At 46.0% G+C, this 17,104-nt stretch overlaps 1 protein-coding gene across 3 annotated transcripts in view; it reads right to left on the minus strand.

The window, feature by feature from the left end:
• Positions 1 to 15,746: 15,746 nt before the first annotated feature.
• The window catches only part of LOC140209483 (cortexin domain-containing 1 protein), a 60,732-nt gene continuing 59,374 nt past the window's right edge, over positions 15,747 to 17,104 (minus strand). For all 3 annotated transcript variants that reach the window (XM_072277732.1, XM_072277730.1, XM_072277731.1), the window contains exon 2: positions 15,747 to 16,807. In XM_072277732.1, coding sequence (XP_072133833.1) covers positions 16,574 to 16,765 — 192 coding nt within the window. In that variant the 5' untranslated portion in view covers positions 16,766 to 16,807 and the 3' untranslated portion in view covers positions 15,747 to 16,573. The remainder of the gene's footprint in view (positions 16,808 to 17,104) is intronic.

Raw genomic sequence — 17,104 nt, forward strand, 5'->3', positions numbered from 1 at the left:
CTTAAAGCATATTGTAAGTATATTAAGGAAAAACAGAGTGACCGGGGAAGAGTAAGGCCTATAGGGGCTAAAGGGATATCAGTAACTAACGATGTGGGTGAGATCTTATAGTAATACCACCCATCTGTTTTCATCTCCGAGATGGAGGAAGGAAATTCAGGAAGGAGAACGATAAAATTCTGGTGCAAGTTACTCTTATAAAGAAGAAGTTGTTGTATTTCTAAGAAGACTTGGATATGTATATATCACCAGTGCCTGAACAGCTATAGCTGAGGTTGCTATTGCTGGTCTCTTGAGGGAAAATACTAAAGAACACCAGGGGCAATAAAGAAGGGGTGTTCTGTGCATGGAGTCAAACAACAAGAATGCACTGCCGAAGATTCAGTGTAGACCCACAAGTTGTCTGGAATGGAACATTTCAGGAGCAATATGTTTGGCTGAATTTTTTCCCTTTGGTTAGAAGAGGAAGACAGACTAGGGTGATGGTTGTCTTTGTGATCCGAAGCCTGGTGACTAGTGCTTTACTGCAATAATTCCTGCTGGGATCCTTACTGTCTGTTATACACATCAACGATTTGAAACGAATGTGGGAGTATAATTAGTCAGTTCAGAGAAGACACAATTTTGGTGGTGTTTTCTGTAGTGATATAGATGTCTTGGACTACCAGATAATATTGAATCAGAATCAGATTGATTATCATTGATACATGACATGATTATGTGTTGTTTTGTGGCTGTAGTACAATGCAAAGATATGAAAATCTATAAATCACAGAAATAAGTTGGTAGTGCAAAAGAAAGGAATAATGAGGTTGTGTTTATGGATTCATGGACGGGTCAGAAATCTGATGGCAAAGAGGAAGAAGCTGTTTCTGAATCATTGAGTGTCGGCTGTCATGCTCCCACACATACTCCCTGATGGTAGTAATGAGAAGAGAACATATCCTGGATGGTGGGGACTTTAATAAGTTGGTGCAACGAACAGAGAATAGAATTTAATCCAAGGATAGTATGTGAGGCAATGTTCTTATGGAGAATCCGCGATCTCTCTCAGCACAGGAGCATCACGGGGCTATGTGCTTAGCCCCCTGCTCTACTCACTTTACACCTATGACTGTGTGGCTAAGCACAGCTCCAATGCCATATTCAAGTTTGCTGCTAACAGCACTGTTGTGGGCTGCATCAAAGGTGGTGCTGAATCAGAAACCTAGCTGAGTGGTGCCATAACAGGGACCTTCTACTCAATATCTGCAAGGCCAAGGTGCTGATTATTGACCTCAGGAGGAGGAAACCAGAGGTCCATGAGCCAGTCCTCATCAGAGGATCAGAGGTGGAGAGAGCCAGCAACTTTAAATTCCTCCATGTTAGTATTTCAGAGATCTGTCCTGGACCCAGCTTATAAATGCAATTAATAAGAAAGCATGGCAGCACCTCTACTTCTCACTCCTTTCTCGCTGCTACCATCAAGAAAAGGGTACAGGAGCTTCAGGACTCACATCATCAGATTCAGGAACAGTTATTATCCCTCAATCATCAGGCTCTTGAACCAAACCAAAGATGATAACTTCATTCAAGGACTCTTCATCTCATGTTTTTGATATTTATTGTTTATTTATTTATTTATTATTATTACTATTTCTTTCTTTTTGTTGTCTTTTATTGTCTTTTGCACACTGGTAGAATGCTCAAACTAGTTTTATTATGGTTATTATCCTATGGATTTATTGAGTATGCCTGCATGAAAAAGAATCATGAGGTTGTATATGGTGACGTATATATGTACTTTGGTAATAAATTTACTTTGAACTTTTGAACTTTGAACTTTGAACTAGTGTCAGGACATACAGAGGGAGTATTGAGGATCAGGGAAATCTTGGTTTATCAATCCAAGAATCCTAGCAGGTGGCTGCACAGGTTGATAAGTGGCAAGGAAGATATAAGGCACTTTCATTAAATAGGACATAGAAAATAAAAGTAGCGAGAATGTGGTGCAACTTCACAAAGTGATTGTTAGGTCACAGCTGGAACGTGCAGTTCTGCTTGCGTAAAAGGTATGATGGTACTGCAGAGGAGATGTCCCAGAATTTTATGACAAGAGACTGGATACTCTGAGTTTATTGCCCTTACGAGGAGGAGGCTGAGGGAGAATATGATTGAGATTACAATGTCAAAGGGCATAGATAGGGTAGATAGTAAGGTAGTCCTTCCCATAGCAAGCAGAGAGCCAAGGTTTAGAGTAAGGTTAAGACGGTATTTGAAATCTGGGATGCACTATGCTAAGGGAGGATGTATTCTCACAATGTTTAAGTAGTAATTAGATGGGCACTTGAAATGTCAAGGTCATGAGCCAAATACTGGAAAATGAAATGAGCAGAATGGATGGTCTGAAAAGGCTATTTCTGGGTGTACGACCCTATGCTTTTGTAGTGCTATTATTCCAGTGCTTTGAGTTGGCTGTTGTAGTTAGTCCCAACCTCAGAAGCATATAAATCACTGCTAGCCTGTAGACCATGTATCTGTGCCCAGTGGAGATCTTGATCTTCAGATCCCTTTTTCTCTCAATCAACCAGAAGCTATGCTGCGACGTTAAGGGTGGTAAAGCATTTTGTGATGTGAGTATGGGATATGGGAAGTGGTGTACCTTTACCAAGCTCTCGTCATCACCTTTTATTGTCCGGGGACAGTGTGGTGCAATGAGAGCAGCTGGCCGAGGACTTGGGTCCTGTTAATGTTACACATTAATACTGCAAAGAAACTAATATTTATTATTAACAAATTAATCTAATTGATCCAGAGACAGAAGGCCAATAGATTACAGAGGGGCAGAGTCTCAATCAATGGAAATTGTACTGAGAAGTTGCAGAGTTCTTCAGAAACCGGATCTTCTGTAGCTACAAGTGAACTGAGCTCCAGTGGGACTAACACCTTGAATACATGCACAGATGTGACCATTCTCTCTCCATTACAGCTTATCAACCTCCTCAGTCTTTCTGTATAAATCTACCGAATTACAATGGCATGTGTTGTGTATCTTCATTCATTTCCTTAATGAAAGGAGTACATTTTAAAGACTGTGGCTAATTGCCAGGATGAAACCTAATAAGTAAGCACTTAATATCCAGCTCTCTGTGACATTCACTCTGCGCTTCATGTAGTAATTTGTTTCCTTTCACAAGCTAACATTTTACTGGCACCACTCCATTTTGTAAGGTTAATTTTCAGTCCAGAGATCCCGGAATCATAGCTCAGTTGAATTTGCCCCTGAAGAAATATGACGTAATGAACTTTTTGCTCTTTTGTTCAGAGCAAATTCCATTGACCCAAGTACAGGTCGACCTTCACTAATCTGACTACCTGTAATCCGGTTCCTTCGATAATCGGGCACTGATTATGCTTAATGTGATCCTTCTGTAATTCGGCATTTTCACTAATCTGGCACTTCTCAGGTCCCAGTGGTGCTGGATTAGTGAAGGTCAACCTGTACATTCTGAAAAAGACTTCTAGCCATTGCTATTCCATTAATTATTCTTAATTAATTTTCATTAACTTGGTTAACTCAAGACAGTAAATAGGAACAGCAGTAGGCCACTCAGCCCCTCAAACCTCATCACTGATCGTTGCTGGCCGCAGCCCTTCAACTTAATGAATGCAGGGTACTATGAACAGATTGAGTGATGAATCAAATTATCTTCTACATTACCCAGCTACAGCCCTGAAAACTAAGCTTGTGTTTCCTATACCTCTCTTGAATCCAGCAGAACAACTTGAGTTAACTTTGAAGTAATGCTATTGGCTGTTGTTGAGGGAAGATTTCATTCCAGTAAATGTCTACAACTAGTCAATCTCTGCTCCATGGGCTAGTGTCAATGTCTGTAGCAGTTAATTTCAGACAAGTTTACCTGCCAAAATAGCGAATGGAAGACAACACACACAGAATGCTGGAGGAACTCAGCAGGCCAGGCAGCATATAGGAAAAGAGTAAACAGTCGACATTTCAGGCTGAAATCCTTTGGCAGGACTGGAGAAAAGAGCAGAGGAGTAGATTTAAAAGGTGGAGGGAGGGGAGAGAGAAATGCTAGGCGATAGGCGAAACCTGGAGGGGGAAGGATGAAGTAAAGAGTGGGAAGTTGACTGGTGAAGGAGACAGAAGGCCATGGAAGGAAGAAAAGGGGAGAGGAACACCAGAAGGGGGGAGATGGGTGGGCAGGGAGGTAAGGTGAAAGAGGGAAAAGGGGATGGGGAATGGTGAAGGAGGGAAGTGAGGTATTACCGGAAGTCTGAGAAATCAATGTTCATCCCATCAGGTTGGAGGCTACCCAAAATGAATATAAAGTGTTGTTCCTCCAACCTAAATGTGGCCTCATCATGACAATGGAGGAGGCCAAAGATGGACATATTGTAATGGGAATGGGAAGTGGAATTAAGAGGATAGCCTCTGGCGGACAGAGCTGAGGTGCTCGGTGAAGCGATCTCCCAATCTACATTGGGTCTCACTGATATACAGGAGGCCACACTGGGAGCACTGAACACAGTATATGACCCCCAACAGACTCACAGGTGAAGTGCCACCTCACCTGGAAGGACTGTTTAGGGCCCTGAATGGTAGTGAGAGAGGTAGTGCCTCCCTCTGGTGCTCCTACCCCCTTTTCTTTCTTCCATGGCCTTCTGTCTCTTTTCAGCGATCAACTTCCCACTCTTTACTTCATCCCTCCCCCTCCAGGTTTCACCTCTCACCTTGTGCTTCTCTCTTCCTTCCCCCCACCTTTTAAATCTACTCCTTAGCCTTTTTCTCCAGCATGCTGAAGGGTTTCAGCCAAAACATCAACTGTACTCTTTTCCTAGATGCTGCCTGGCCTGCTGAGTTCCTCCAGCATCTTGTGTATGTTGCTGGGATTTCCAGCACCTGCAGATTTTCTCTTGTTTGTGAATGGAAAGACGACAGCTAGTTTTAATCTTTCTGTTGTGCCCTTTCAGTTCCACCTGAGGAGCCTAGTGTCCGAGGACAGCACTACAACTCTGGAATGGAACTCAGCAAGAAAATAAGTGAACGAGACCGACACAGGAAAGCCTTTCACAAAACATTGCTCTGTTTCACGGTAATGGTTTGGGTTTTACTTAGTTCTGGTTCAATGAAATACTTTGTACAAGATGGACTACCCTCCTGTATAACTAACTGTATGCCTTGAAACAACATTGTTCAAAAGATTGTAGATTTGTTTCCCACAGCACTTAAATACTCCAATGCCCAATGAAAGTTTTAAAGGTTTGGCCCTCGGACATTGGCTTAGCAGTGGGTTAACAGGCTTGCTTTTGAAGTCACAGATGTGGATCTACTCCAGAATCCTGAACATTTTGTCCAGGCTGAGGTGAAGTGTGGTGAAAGGCTAAACGTGCTGCATTATCAGAGGGCGAGATCCAAGCAGGAGTTCCTCACATGAACTAACGTTCACCTGCTTTGAGCACATTGGAAACAGGCGCTCACTGGTCTAATCTGGTTGTCATACAGGGGCTTTCAGAAGGAACTAAGAGGCTGACCAGTGCCTCAGCGTAAACAGAAACTGTGGACGGTACAGTGTGAGCAGAAACTGTGGACGGTACAGTGTGAGCAGAAACCGTGGACGGTACAGCATGAGCAGAAACTGTGGACGGTACAGTGTGAGGAGAAACTGTGGACGGTACAGTGTGAGGAAAAACCGTGGACGGTACAGTGTGAGCAGAAACTGTGGACGGTACAGCGTGAGCAGAAACCGTGGACGGTACAGTGTGAGCAGAAACCGTGGACGGTACAGTGTGAGGAGAAACCGTGGACGGTACAGCGTGAGCAGAAACCGTGGACGGTACAGCGTGAGGAGAAACCGTGGACGGTACAGCGTGAGGAGAAACTGTGGACGGTACAGTGTGAGGAAAAACCGTGGACGGTACAGTGTGAGCAGAAACCGTGGACGGTACAGCGTGAGCAGAAACCGTGGACGGTACAGTGTGAGCAGAAACCATGGACGGTACAGTGTGAGCAGAAACCGTGGACGGTACAGCGTGAGGAGAAACTGTGGACGGTACAGCGTGAGGAGAAACCGTGGACGGTACAGTGTGAGCAGAAACTGTGGACGGTACAGTGTGAGGAGATTTGGGGAGAGCAGACTGCTGAGCCTCCAGGCAGTATATCTTGGGTATCAGTTTATAGATCCATGGAGAGGTCAAACAGGAGCAAATTAGCTCACTTGATGATGAGTGCAATTAAACTGAGCACTGTAACGGTGACTGTGACCTTCATGGAAGTACAACTGCAATGGAGTGGGGGGTGGGGGTGGAGCGTTACTGAGGAGCATTGACACTGTATAGGACGTGGGAAACATAGAGTAGGGTGGGACCAAGGCAGATCCTAGGGACACACCAGATATAATGCTGAAAAAGAACTGCTGGAGGAACTCAACCGGCCAGATAGGATCTGTGGAGGGAAGCATGGACAGTCGATGTTTTAGGTTGAGACCCTTCATCTGGACTGAAAAATGGAGGGGAGAGAGCCAGAGCAAAAATGGTGAAGGGAGGGAATGGAACAGGATGTAGCCGGTAATAGGTGGATCCTGGTGAAGTGGGGTTATAGGCAAATGGAAGCCGGGAGAGTGGAGATAGTGACAGAGGCTGGGAGGTGGTCAGTGGAGGCCACAGAGAGCCGTAGATGATGGAATCTGATAGAGAATAAACCTGGATTTTTTAAACATCTTAAAACAATTTTGCTTACTGAAGTAGCCACGGCTGTGACTGTGGATTTCAGCTGTAGTTGTCCTAAATGGGAATATTTGATGATTCTAACAGAGTCACCACTTATCGGCACCATCTTCTGATACCTTATCTGTGACCAGAGATGAAACAAAGATCTTTGTAATGGCCTCCATTATTTCCTCTTGAGCTTCCCACAAGGTCCAAGAATGTACCAGGTCAGGTCCTTGGGATTTATCCATTTTAATGCACTTTAAGTCCTCCAAAACCTCCCCACTTCTAATTCGTATATGCTCTAAGACATCAACACTAATTTCCCCCTTTTCCTTAGGTTCTGTAACTTTTCCACAGTAACAACTGAATCTGTGGAATTTGTTGCTACAGGCAGCTTGGAGGCTAAGTCATTATTTAAGGTGAAGGTTGACAAATTCTTAATTAATCAGGGCATGAAGAGATTTGGGGAGAACACAGGAGATTGGAGCTGAGAGGATCAGCTATGATGAAATGGCAGAGTGGACTTGATGGGCCAAATGGCCTAATTCTGCTCCTATATCTTATGGTAGTCTCAGGTCGCAAATACACTTCCCCTTTAAAAAAAAGGAAATGGAGAAGGTGCACTGGGCTACAGATATGATTGAAATGCAGGGGCTTCAGACGTCAGCTCCTGACTATCCTGCTGGCAAATGTACAGTCTCTGTAAAATAAAATTGCTAACCTCAGAGCAAGCTTGCATTTACAGAGCGACATCAGGAACTGCCTGTACCTTGCTTCATAGAAACATGACTAACCACCACCTTTTCAGATGCAGTGCCACAGCTCGATAGCTTCATCATTCACCATAAAAACAGGTCAGTTGAGTCTTTTAAAGGTTAAGGAGGGGCAGTATGCTTCATGATTAACTCATCGTGGTGCACAGACGTGACAATTCTGTCTCAGTTCTGCTCACCCAACCTGGAACATCCAGTTGTTGTGTCATCCATTTTGTCTGCTGAGGCAGTTTTCTGCCACCATCCTGGTAACGGTGTACATTCCACCTCAGGCCAACATCAAGCAGGCACTAAAGAAGCTGAGCACTGTGATCAACAGTCACAAAACAGCACACCCTGATGCCTTCCTTATCATTGCAGGGCAGCTTGAGGAGTCTTTGAACAACTACTATCACATTTCACTTGTGGAACCAGAGGAGCCAATACACTCAACCACTGTTATACCAGAATCAAGAGCGCTTCTTGTGCCACCCCATGCTCCCACTTCGGAAAGTCCAACTAGCTACTCCTGGCAAATAGGCAGAGACTAAGGACTAAAGTGAAGAGGACTGAGAATGTATGGTCAAAAGAGGTAGAAGAGCACTTACAGAACTGCTTTTGAGTTAGTGGACTGGACAATATTCAGGGTTCATGTTCAAATCTGAATGAATATGCCACAGAAGTCACCAACTTCATCAAGACCTGTGTGGATGAGTGTGCGCCTTTGAGAACATTCCAACCTACCTAAACCAAAAGCTGTCGATGAACCAGGAGATTTATAATCTTCTGTGGCATTAAAGACCAGTTATCCAGAACTAATCAACAGGGATCAAGGGAAAACTGCACAAGCAGGTGGACATCAGCGAGTTAGACCGGTGCAAAGAATTTAAAAGAAGATACCTTTACAGAGCGGGTGCTAGAGTAGAGGGAGACAGAGTAGGATGGCTTTGGCTCTACGGGCCTTTGGCAATAACAGGTCAAGGCAAGGTAGGTTACCTGTGTAGAATACATACAGGAAGTATGTCTGTGAGGCCAGTGTTCTGTACTGGGTGTCAGATGTGGGACGTCAGAAAACTCCCAGCCTCCCGGATAGCCACATCTGCACCAGGTGTATCGAGCTGCAGCTCCTTGGGGACTGCATTAGGGAACTGGAGATGCAGCTCGATAACCTTTGTCTGGTCAGGGAGAGAGAGGAGGTGATAGAGAGGAGCTACAGCCAAGTAGTCACACTGGGGCTTTGAGAGACAGGTAAGTGGGTAACAGTCAGGAGAGGGAAGGGCAAGAGTCAGATACTAGAGAATACCCCTGTAGCTGTCCTCCTTAACAATAAGTACTCCTGCTTGAGTACTGTTGGGGGAGACGGCCTACCTGGGGGAGGCAACGGTGGTCACGTCTCTGGCACAGAGTCTGGCCCTGTGGCTCAGAAGGACAGGGAAAGGAAGAAGACAGCAGTAATAGGGGACTCTATAGTTAGGGGTCAGATAGGCGATCCTGTGGACGCAGGAAAGAAACACGGATGGTAGTTTGTCTCCCAGGAGCCAGGGTCCAGGATGTTTCTGATCATGTCCACAATATCCTGAAGTGGGAAGGTGAACAGCCAGAGGTCATGGTAAATATCGGTACTGACGACATAGGTAGGAAAAGGGAGGAGGTCCTGAAAACAGACGACAAGGAGTTAGGAAGGAGGTTGAGAAGCAGGACATCAAAGGTAGTAATCTCAGGATTTCTGCCTGAACCATATGACAGTGAGTGTAGGAATAGAATGAAGTGGAGGATAAATGCGTGGCTGAGGGATTGGAGCGGGGCAGGGATTCAGATTTCTGGATCATTGGGACCTTTTCTGGGGCAGGCATGACCTGTACAAAAAGGATAGGTTTCACTTGAATCCCAGGGAGACCAATATCCTGGTAGAGGTTTGCTAAGGCTATTGGGGAGAGTTTAAACTAGAATTGCTGGGGGGTGGGAACTGAACTGAAGAGATTGAGGTAGAGGTGGTTGGCTCACAAATAGAGAAAGCTTGGAGACAGTGCGAGAGGGAGGATATACAGGTGATAGAGAAGGGGCATGCTCAGACTGATGGTTTGAAGATGTGTCTATTTTAATGCAAGGAGTATTATGAACAAAGCGGATGAGCTTAGAGTGTGGATCAGTACTTGGAGCTATGATGTTGTGGCCATTACAGAGACATGGATGGCTCAGGGGCAGGAGTGCCAGGCTTTAGGTATTTCAGAAAGGACAGGGAGGGAGGCAGAAGAGGTGGGGGTGTGGCACTGTTGATCAGAGATGGTTTAGATGGGGTGGAGTTTGTTAGGTGTGTTCAAGAAGGTTTCCTGACACAACATGTAGATAAGCCTACAAGAGGAGAGGCTGTACTTGATCTGGTATTGGGAAATGAACCTGGTCAGGTGTCAGGTCTCTCAGTGGGAGAGCATTTTGGAGATAGTGATCACAATTCTATCTCCTTTACCATTGCTTTGGAGAGGGATAGGAACAGACAAGTTAGGAAAGCGTTTAATTGGAGTAAGGGGAAATATGAAGCTATCAGGCAGGAACCTGGAAGCATAAATTGGGAACAGATGTTCTCAGGGAAATGTATTGGAAGAAATGTGGCAAATGTTCAGGGGATGTTTGTGTGGCATTCTGCATAGGTACGTTCTAATGAGACGGGGGAAAGATGGTAGGGTACAGGAACCATGGTGTACAAAGGCTGTTGTAAATCTAGTCAAGAAGAAAAGAAAAGCTTACGAAAGGTTCAAAAAAGGATCTTGGCAATAGTAGGGAGGACTTACAGCGGATTGAAAAGCTTGAGCATGTAGATATTAAGAAAGAGGATGTGCTGGTGCTTTTGAAAAGCATCAAGTTGGATAAGTCTCCAGGACCGGATGAGATGTACCCCAGGCTACTGTGGGAGGCTGTCGTGGTCCGGATCGGGGTCCCTTTAAATTTAGCTTGTTTATGTTACAATCCAGACCGTTGATTCCCTGTTTTCCAATGTCCCTCGACTTTGGAGATTAGAGGCAATTAACACTCAGCTGAACCGGTAGTTTATAGTCTCCGGCTTTCAGCTATTCGGTGCGGGAGCATCTGCAAAGTCATCCAAGGTACGGTGTGCCGATGTCATCTGGCTGGAGCAAGCCTAGTCTCTGCCGAAGCAAGAGCTGGTAATTCGCCTCTCCTCACCAGAGCAACCCTGTCCAGTTACCTCGCCAAAGCGAGCCTGAAAAGTTGCCTCACCGAGGTGAGTCCGTCAGTTAACCCGCCGGAGGGAATCAAGAACCGCTGTCGACTGTTCCCGGGCCGAGTCGAGAACTCGCCACTACCCGGAGGCTCCAAGTCAAGTCCTGGCTCCAGCGGCATTCAAACACCAAGTTAAGTCCTGGTCCTGGCGGCATTCAAGCACCATGTCAAGTCCTGGCCCTGGCGGCTTCCCAGTTCTGAGTCAAGTCCTGGCCCTGGCGGCTTCCCAGTTCTGAGTCAAGTCCTGTCCCTGGCGGTCTGTGATTCCTGTCCTACCCCCTTGTCTGAATCCCTTCTCTGTCCCTCTCACCTCTAGCCCTTGTCTGCAGCCCCCAACTGCACTTCAGTCTAGTTCCATCACCGGAGCTAGATAGGTACTGTCTGGTGTTCATTCATGTTGGTCTTGTCTTGTCCTCACCTCCATGGGGTAAGTCAGGCCGTCTTGCCATTACCCCGCGGGGAGTCATGTCTTGTCTTGTCTTGACCTCGCCTCCGTGGGGTAGGTCAGGCCGTCTTGCCATTGCCCTGCCGGGGGGTCATGTTCTGTCTTGTCTTGTCCTCACCTCCGTGGGGTAAGTCAGGCTGTCTTGCCTTTGCCCTGCGGAGGGTCATGAGTCCCGGCCCTATGTCCTGTACCCAAGGAGGGGTCCCGGCTCTCTGTTCTGTGCGTGAGTCCCAGCCCTATGTCCTGTACCCAAGGAGGGGTCCCGACTCTGTGTTCTGTGTATGTGTCCAAGGTTCCATGTACCTGCTCCCTGAGACCGAGGCTCTGTGTTCCCATGTTCCTCCTCTCCCTAGCCCATGTCATGTCCTTGCCTGGTTCTGGGGTCCGAGCCCGAGGCAAGACCCAGGTACTGGGTCCTTGCCCAGTCCCTGGCTTGGAGTCCATACCCTAGCCTCTTCATGTCTCCTCTAGTTCTGGGAGCCGATTCCGAGTCCAAGCCCAGACCCTTGGTCCCAGCCTAGTCGTAGACCTAAGTCCTTGTCCAGTTCGCTATTTCCTGCTCCTGCCTTGCTCTCCTGGTATTGAACAGTAAACTAAATCTAAGAAACTTCACAAGATGTGTCTTGCATTTGGGTCCACCCTTGCTCCCAATGCCCCGCCATTGTTCCAGAGGCAAGGGAGGAGATTGCTGAGACTCTAGCAATGATCTTTACATCATCAATGGGGACGGGAGAGGTTCCAGAGGATTGGAGGGTTGCAGATGTCGTTCCCTTATTCAAGAAAGGGAGTAGATATAGCCCAGGAAATTATAGACTAGTGAGTCTTAACTTCAGTTGTTGGTAAGTTGATGGAAAAGATCCTGAGAGGCAGGATTTATGAACATTTGGAGAGGCATAATATGATTAGAAATAGTCATCATGGCTTTGTCAAGGGCAGGTCAAGCCTTACAAGCCTGTATGACTTTTTTGAGGATGCGACTAAACACATTGATGAAGGTAGAGCAGTAGATGTACTGTATTTGGATTTCAGCAAGGCATTTGATGAGGTACCCCATGCAAGGCTTACTGAGAAAGTAAGGATGCATGGGATCTAAGGGGACCTTGCTTTGTGGATCCAGAACTGGCTTGCCCACAGAAGGCAAAGAGTCGTTGTAGATGGGTCATATTCTGCATGGAGGTCGGTGACCAGTAGTGTGCCTCAGGGATCTGTTCTGGGACCCCTACTCTTTGTGATGTGTATAAATGACCTGGATGAGGAAGTGCAGGGATGGGTTAGTAAACTTTCTGATGACACAAAGGTTAGGGATGTTGTTGATAGTGTGGAGGGCTGTCAGAGGTTACAGCGGGACATTGATAGGATGCAAAACTGGGCTGAGAAATGGCAGATGTAGTTCAACCCAGATAAGTGTGAGGTGGTTCATTTTGGTAGGTCAAATATGATGGCAGAATATAGTATTAATGGTAAGACTCTTGGCAGTGTGGAGGATCAGAGGGATCTTGGGGTATGAGTGCATAGGACACTCAAAGCTGCTGCGCAGGTTGACTCTGTGATTAAGAAGGCATACGGTGCATTGGCCTTCATCAACTGTGGGACTGAGTTTAAGAGCTGAGAAGTAATGTTGCAGCTATATAGGACCCTGGTGTACCTGGTAGGGGTCTGAAAACCTGTGCCAACGAACTGGGGGGAATGTTCAAGGACATCTGTAATCTCTCACTGCTGCAGTCGGAGGTTCCCACTTGCTTCAAAAGGGTGACAATCATACCAGTGCCCAAGAAGAGCAGGGTGAGATGCTTCATTGATTAACAACCAGTGGTACTCACACCTATTGTAATGAAATGCTTTGAGATGTTGCTCATGGCCAGAATCAACTCTTGCCTAAGCAAGGACATGGACCCACTGCATTTTGTGTCATGGTCCAGATCAGGGTTCCTTTAAATTTACTTTGTTTATGTTACAATCCGGACCATTGACTCCTTGTTTCCTTTTGGTTCCCTGTTTTCCCATGTCCCTCAACCTTGGTGATTAGAGGCAATTTACTCTCGGCTGAACCGGTAGTTTATAGTCTCTGGCTTTCAGCTGTTCGGTGTGAGAGTGTCTGCAAAGTCACCAAAGGTACAGCGTGCCGATGTTATCTGGCTGGAGCAAGCCTAGTCTCTGCCCGAAGCGAGTGCCGGTAATTCGCCTTTCCTCACTGGAGCAACCCTGTCAAGTTACCTCACCAAAGCAAGCCTGCAAAGTTTCCTCACCGAGGTGAGTCCGTCAATTAACCCACCGGAGGGAATCAAGACCGCTGTCTACTGTTCCTGTGCCAAGTCAAGAGCTCACCACTACCCGGAGGCTCCAAGTCAAATCCTGGCCCTGGCGGCATCCAAGTTCCGAGTCAAGTCCTGGCCCTGGCGGTCTGTGATTCCTGTCCTACCCCCTTGTCTGAATCCCTTCTCTGCCCCTCTCGCCTCTAGCCCTCATTTGCAGCCCCTGCCTGCACTTCGGTCTAGTTCTATCGCCGGAGCTAGATAGGTACTGTCTGGTGTTCTTTCGTGTTGGTCTTGTCTTGTCTTCGCCTCCGTGGGGTAAGTCTGGCTGTCTTGCCGTTGCCCCGTGGGGGGTCATGTCTTGTCTTGTCTTGTCCTCGCCTCCGTGGGGTAAATCAGGCCGTCTTGCTGTTGCCCCACGTGGGGTTGTGAGTCCCGGCCCTATGTCCTGTACCCAAGGAGGGGTCCCGGCTCTCTGTTCTGTGTGTGAGTCCCGGCCCTATGTCTTGTACCCAAGGAGGGGTCCCAACTCTGTGTTCTGTGTATGTGTCCATGGTTCCATGTACCTGCTCTCTCGAGACCGAGGCTCTGTTTTTCCATGTTCCTCCTCTCCCTAGCCCATGTCATGTCCACGCCTGGTTCTGGGGTTCGAGCCAGGGGCAAGACCCAGGTACTGGGTCCTTGCCTGGTCCCCGGCTCGGAGTCCATATCGTAGCCTCTTCATGTCGCCTCTAGTTCTGGGAGCCGATTCCGAGTCCAAGCCCAGACCCTTGGTCCCAGCCTAGTCGTAGACCTAAGTCCTTGTCCAGTTTGCTATTTCCTGCTCCTGCCTTGCTCTCCTGGTATTGAACAATAAACTAAATCTAAGAAACTTCACAAGATGTGTCTTGCATTTGGGTCCACCCTTGCTCCCAATGCCCCACCACTGTGTCATTTTGCCTATCTCCACAATTGGTCTACAGTGGATACAATCTCACTGGGTCTGCACACAGCCTTGGATCACCTGGACAATAACAATATCTACATCAGCTACTGTTTATTGATACAGCTCAGCATTCAACACCATCACAACCTCAGTACAAATCAACAAGCTCCAAAATCTGGGCCCCTGTACCTCCCTCTCTAACTGGATCCTTGACTTCCTCACTGGGAGACCACAGTCAGTGCGGAAATAACATCTCCTCCTCGCTGACAATTGACACTGGTGCATCTCAAGGATGCATGCTTAGCCCACGGTCTACTCTCTTTACAGCCACAACTGTGTGGCTGGGCACACCTCAAACCCACAACGACATATTTCATGACGTATGCTGGTGATTTTAAACCTGATTCTGGAGGACTGGAGAGTGACTGAAGTAGTACCATTTGTTTAAAATTAGTAGCACAAATAAACACCGGTGGTGGTCAATTGCTGGAAGGAATTCTGAAAGACAGGATCTACCAACATCTAGAGAGCCAGTGTCTGATTTGAGACAGTCAGCATGGCTTCCAAAAGGGTATACAAGGCTCTGGGACAGTCAACATGGCAACCAAGAGGGTAGATAAGGATAGGGTAGTGGATGTTGTCTATATGGACTTTAGCAAGGCATTTGGCAAGCTCCCACATGCTTGTCAAAGGGGCTGCTCTCCATTGGACACAGGGAGAGATGGTGCTTTGTATTTATAATTGGCTCAGTGGGAGGAAGCAGAAGGTGAAAGTCAAACCTGCAGAGCCCTTCCAGCATTTTCCCTCTTCATTTTGGATTTCCGATGTCTGTTGAAATTTGCTTTGGAACTAGTCTTGTGATAAAGTAATTTCCACTTGGACGGTATGACTTTTCAAAAATCTCCACTCTGAAGCATAAGGAGGAATACATTTTAAAGTTACAGTTAAAATGCTGTTTTTTGTGTCAGGAAAGCTCATGGTAAAACAGATTACAGCAACTTTTCGATGTTGAACAGAAAGAGTTTCAGGCAGACTTGGACGGCTGACGTACTCAAAGTGGACATTCTCTTTCATTGTTTATAACTAGATGAAAATGTTTCAAAGCAAGATGTTGTTGAGTCATTGAGAGACCATTTTATTTTTCATTACCACAGGGGCACTTAGACGCAATGACACGACAGCCATCATGTTCACTGTGACAACTCAAGACTGTATGCACAATACACTGCACTGCAGTAAAATATACACACCAGGTAAAACCAGGTGAATAGTGTTTATGCATAGTCTTTTGGAAAGAACTGCTGCAAACTCTGAGATTCACAAGCCATTCTAAATACAAACCATAACAGGGAAGAACTAACCGAGTCCAGTGAAGCCATTGAAGATGTGGGAAAATTCCCTCAATATGCACGAATTGCTACCATTTAACAATGGACTCACATTGAAAGTTTTAAAATTGCCTTTATTATGCTTGTTAAATACTGGCATTGGTGTTGGAGTTAGGATGGCAAAGTGGCTCACAATGCATGGCTGGTTGCTCTTTCACACAAAGTGGATGTACTGTATAACTAAGAGTCATGTGATGTAGTCCAGGGTCAATGATCTGAATAACCAAGTGGGTTATAATGGAAGGGGTTGCTCAATCATTCAACTGCTGAGACTTACTTTCAGAAACAGGAAACAAATCTTCTTGAGAAAATTAGCAAGTGTAGCTGTAATGAGAGCAAGGTTACAAGTTGAGAAGCACCAATGATTGTAAACATTTTTCATTAACAAGTCTGATTCTCATCACACTCTCTCGCCTTACTGGAATTAAGGTAGGCACATTCGCTACAAAGCATTCCAAACTGATATCTTCACTAGATATTGCTTATAGAAAGTATTAGGAATCTTGACCATAGAATTTAGCAGGCATAGGCCAAGACTTCATTATATGTTATTTTTATATTTGATTGCAGATAATTGACTTGTGTTTATCCTATGCTACCCTAAGACAACAGACGAAGTGTGCCAGATATATGGTTCTATTGATTCAGTGCATTGCACAATATTAACACAAAGGTCATCTGAGACAAACACAACATTTTAGTGAGGCACTTATTCACATGCAATTTTCAGTAAACACTTCCACAGGATTCTAATATTCGGCTTGGTAAATGGTTCCATTCTCTCCCACAGACCCAGAAGCACAGGATTCCTTCCCAGCTGCCCGTGGAGGAATCCGGTGAGCTCCTCTGCCCTGGCATTGTCATCAGTCATCGAGATGCTGCTCTTCCCACGTGGATGTAGGGATGGCACTGTACGGGTCCATGATCACCTTAGCACATCGGACAATCATCACGATTAGGAAGAGGCACAGGAAGACAAAGCAGGCCAATGTCAATCCTTTGTCCACATCGACATAAACTGGTTCAGGGGTCGCATTCTCCATTGCTTTGGACATCTTTCATCAGGCTGGCTTGTCACTGCTCCCATCCTGAAATTCCTTCAAATAAAAAGGAGGTAGACATGACGATTTTAATTCAGGATTACATAAAGAAAAATAACTATATTCTTATAATGTCTACTTATAAGGCCATAAGAGATAGGAGCTGAATTAGGCCATTTGGTCCATTGACTCTCCTCCACCACTTCATCATGGCTGATTCATTTTCAATCCCCTTTTCCTGCCTTGTCCTGTAACTTTCACACACTGACTAATCAAGAGCCTATCAATCTCCACCATAAATGTACCCAATGATCTGGCCTCCACAGCAGCCTGTGGAAACGAATTCCACAGATT

The sequence above is a fragment of the Mobula birostris genome, chromosome 14 (assembly GCF_030028105.1).
Source record: "Mobula birostris isolate sMobBir1 chromosome 14, sMobBir1.hap1, whole genome shotgun sequence".
Classification (NCBI taxonomy): Eukaryota; Metazoa; Chordata; class Chondrichthyes; order Myliobatiformes; family Myliobatidae; genus Mobula; species Mobula birostris.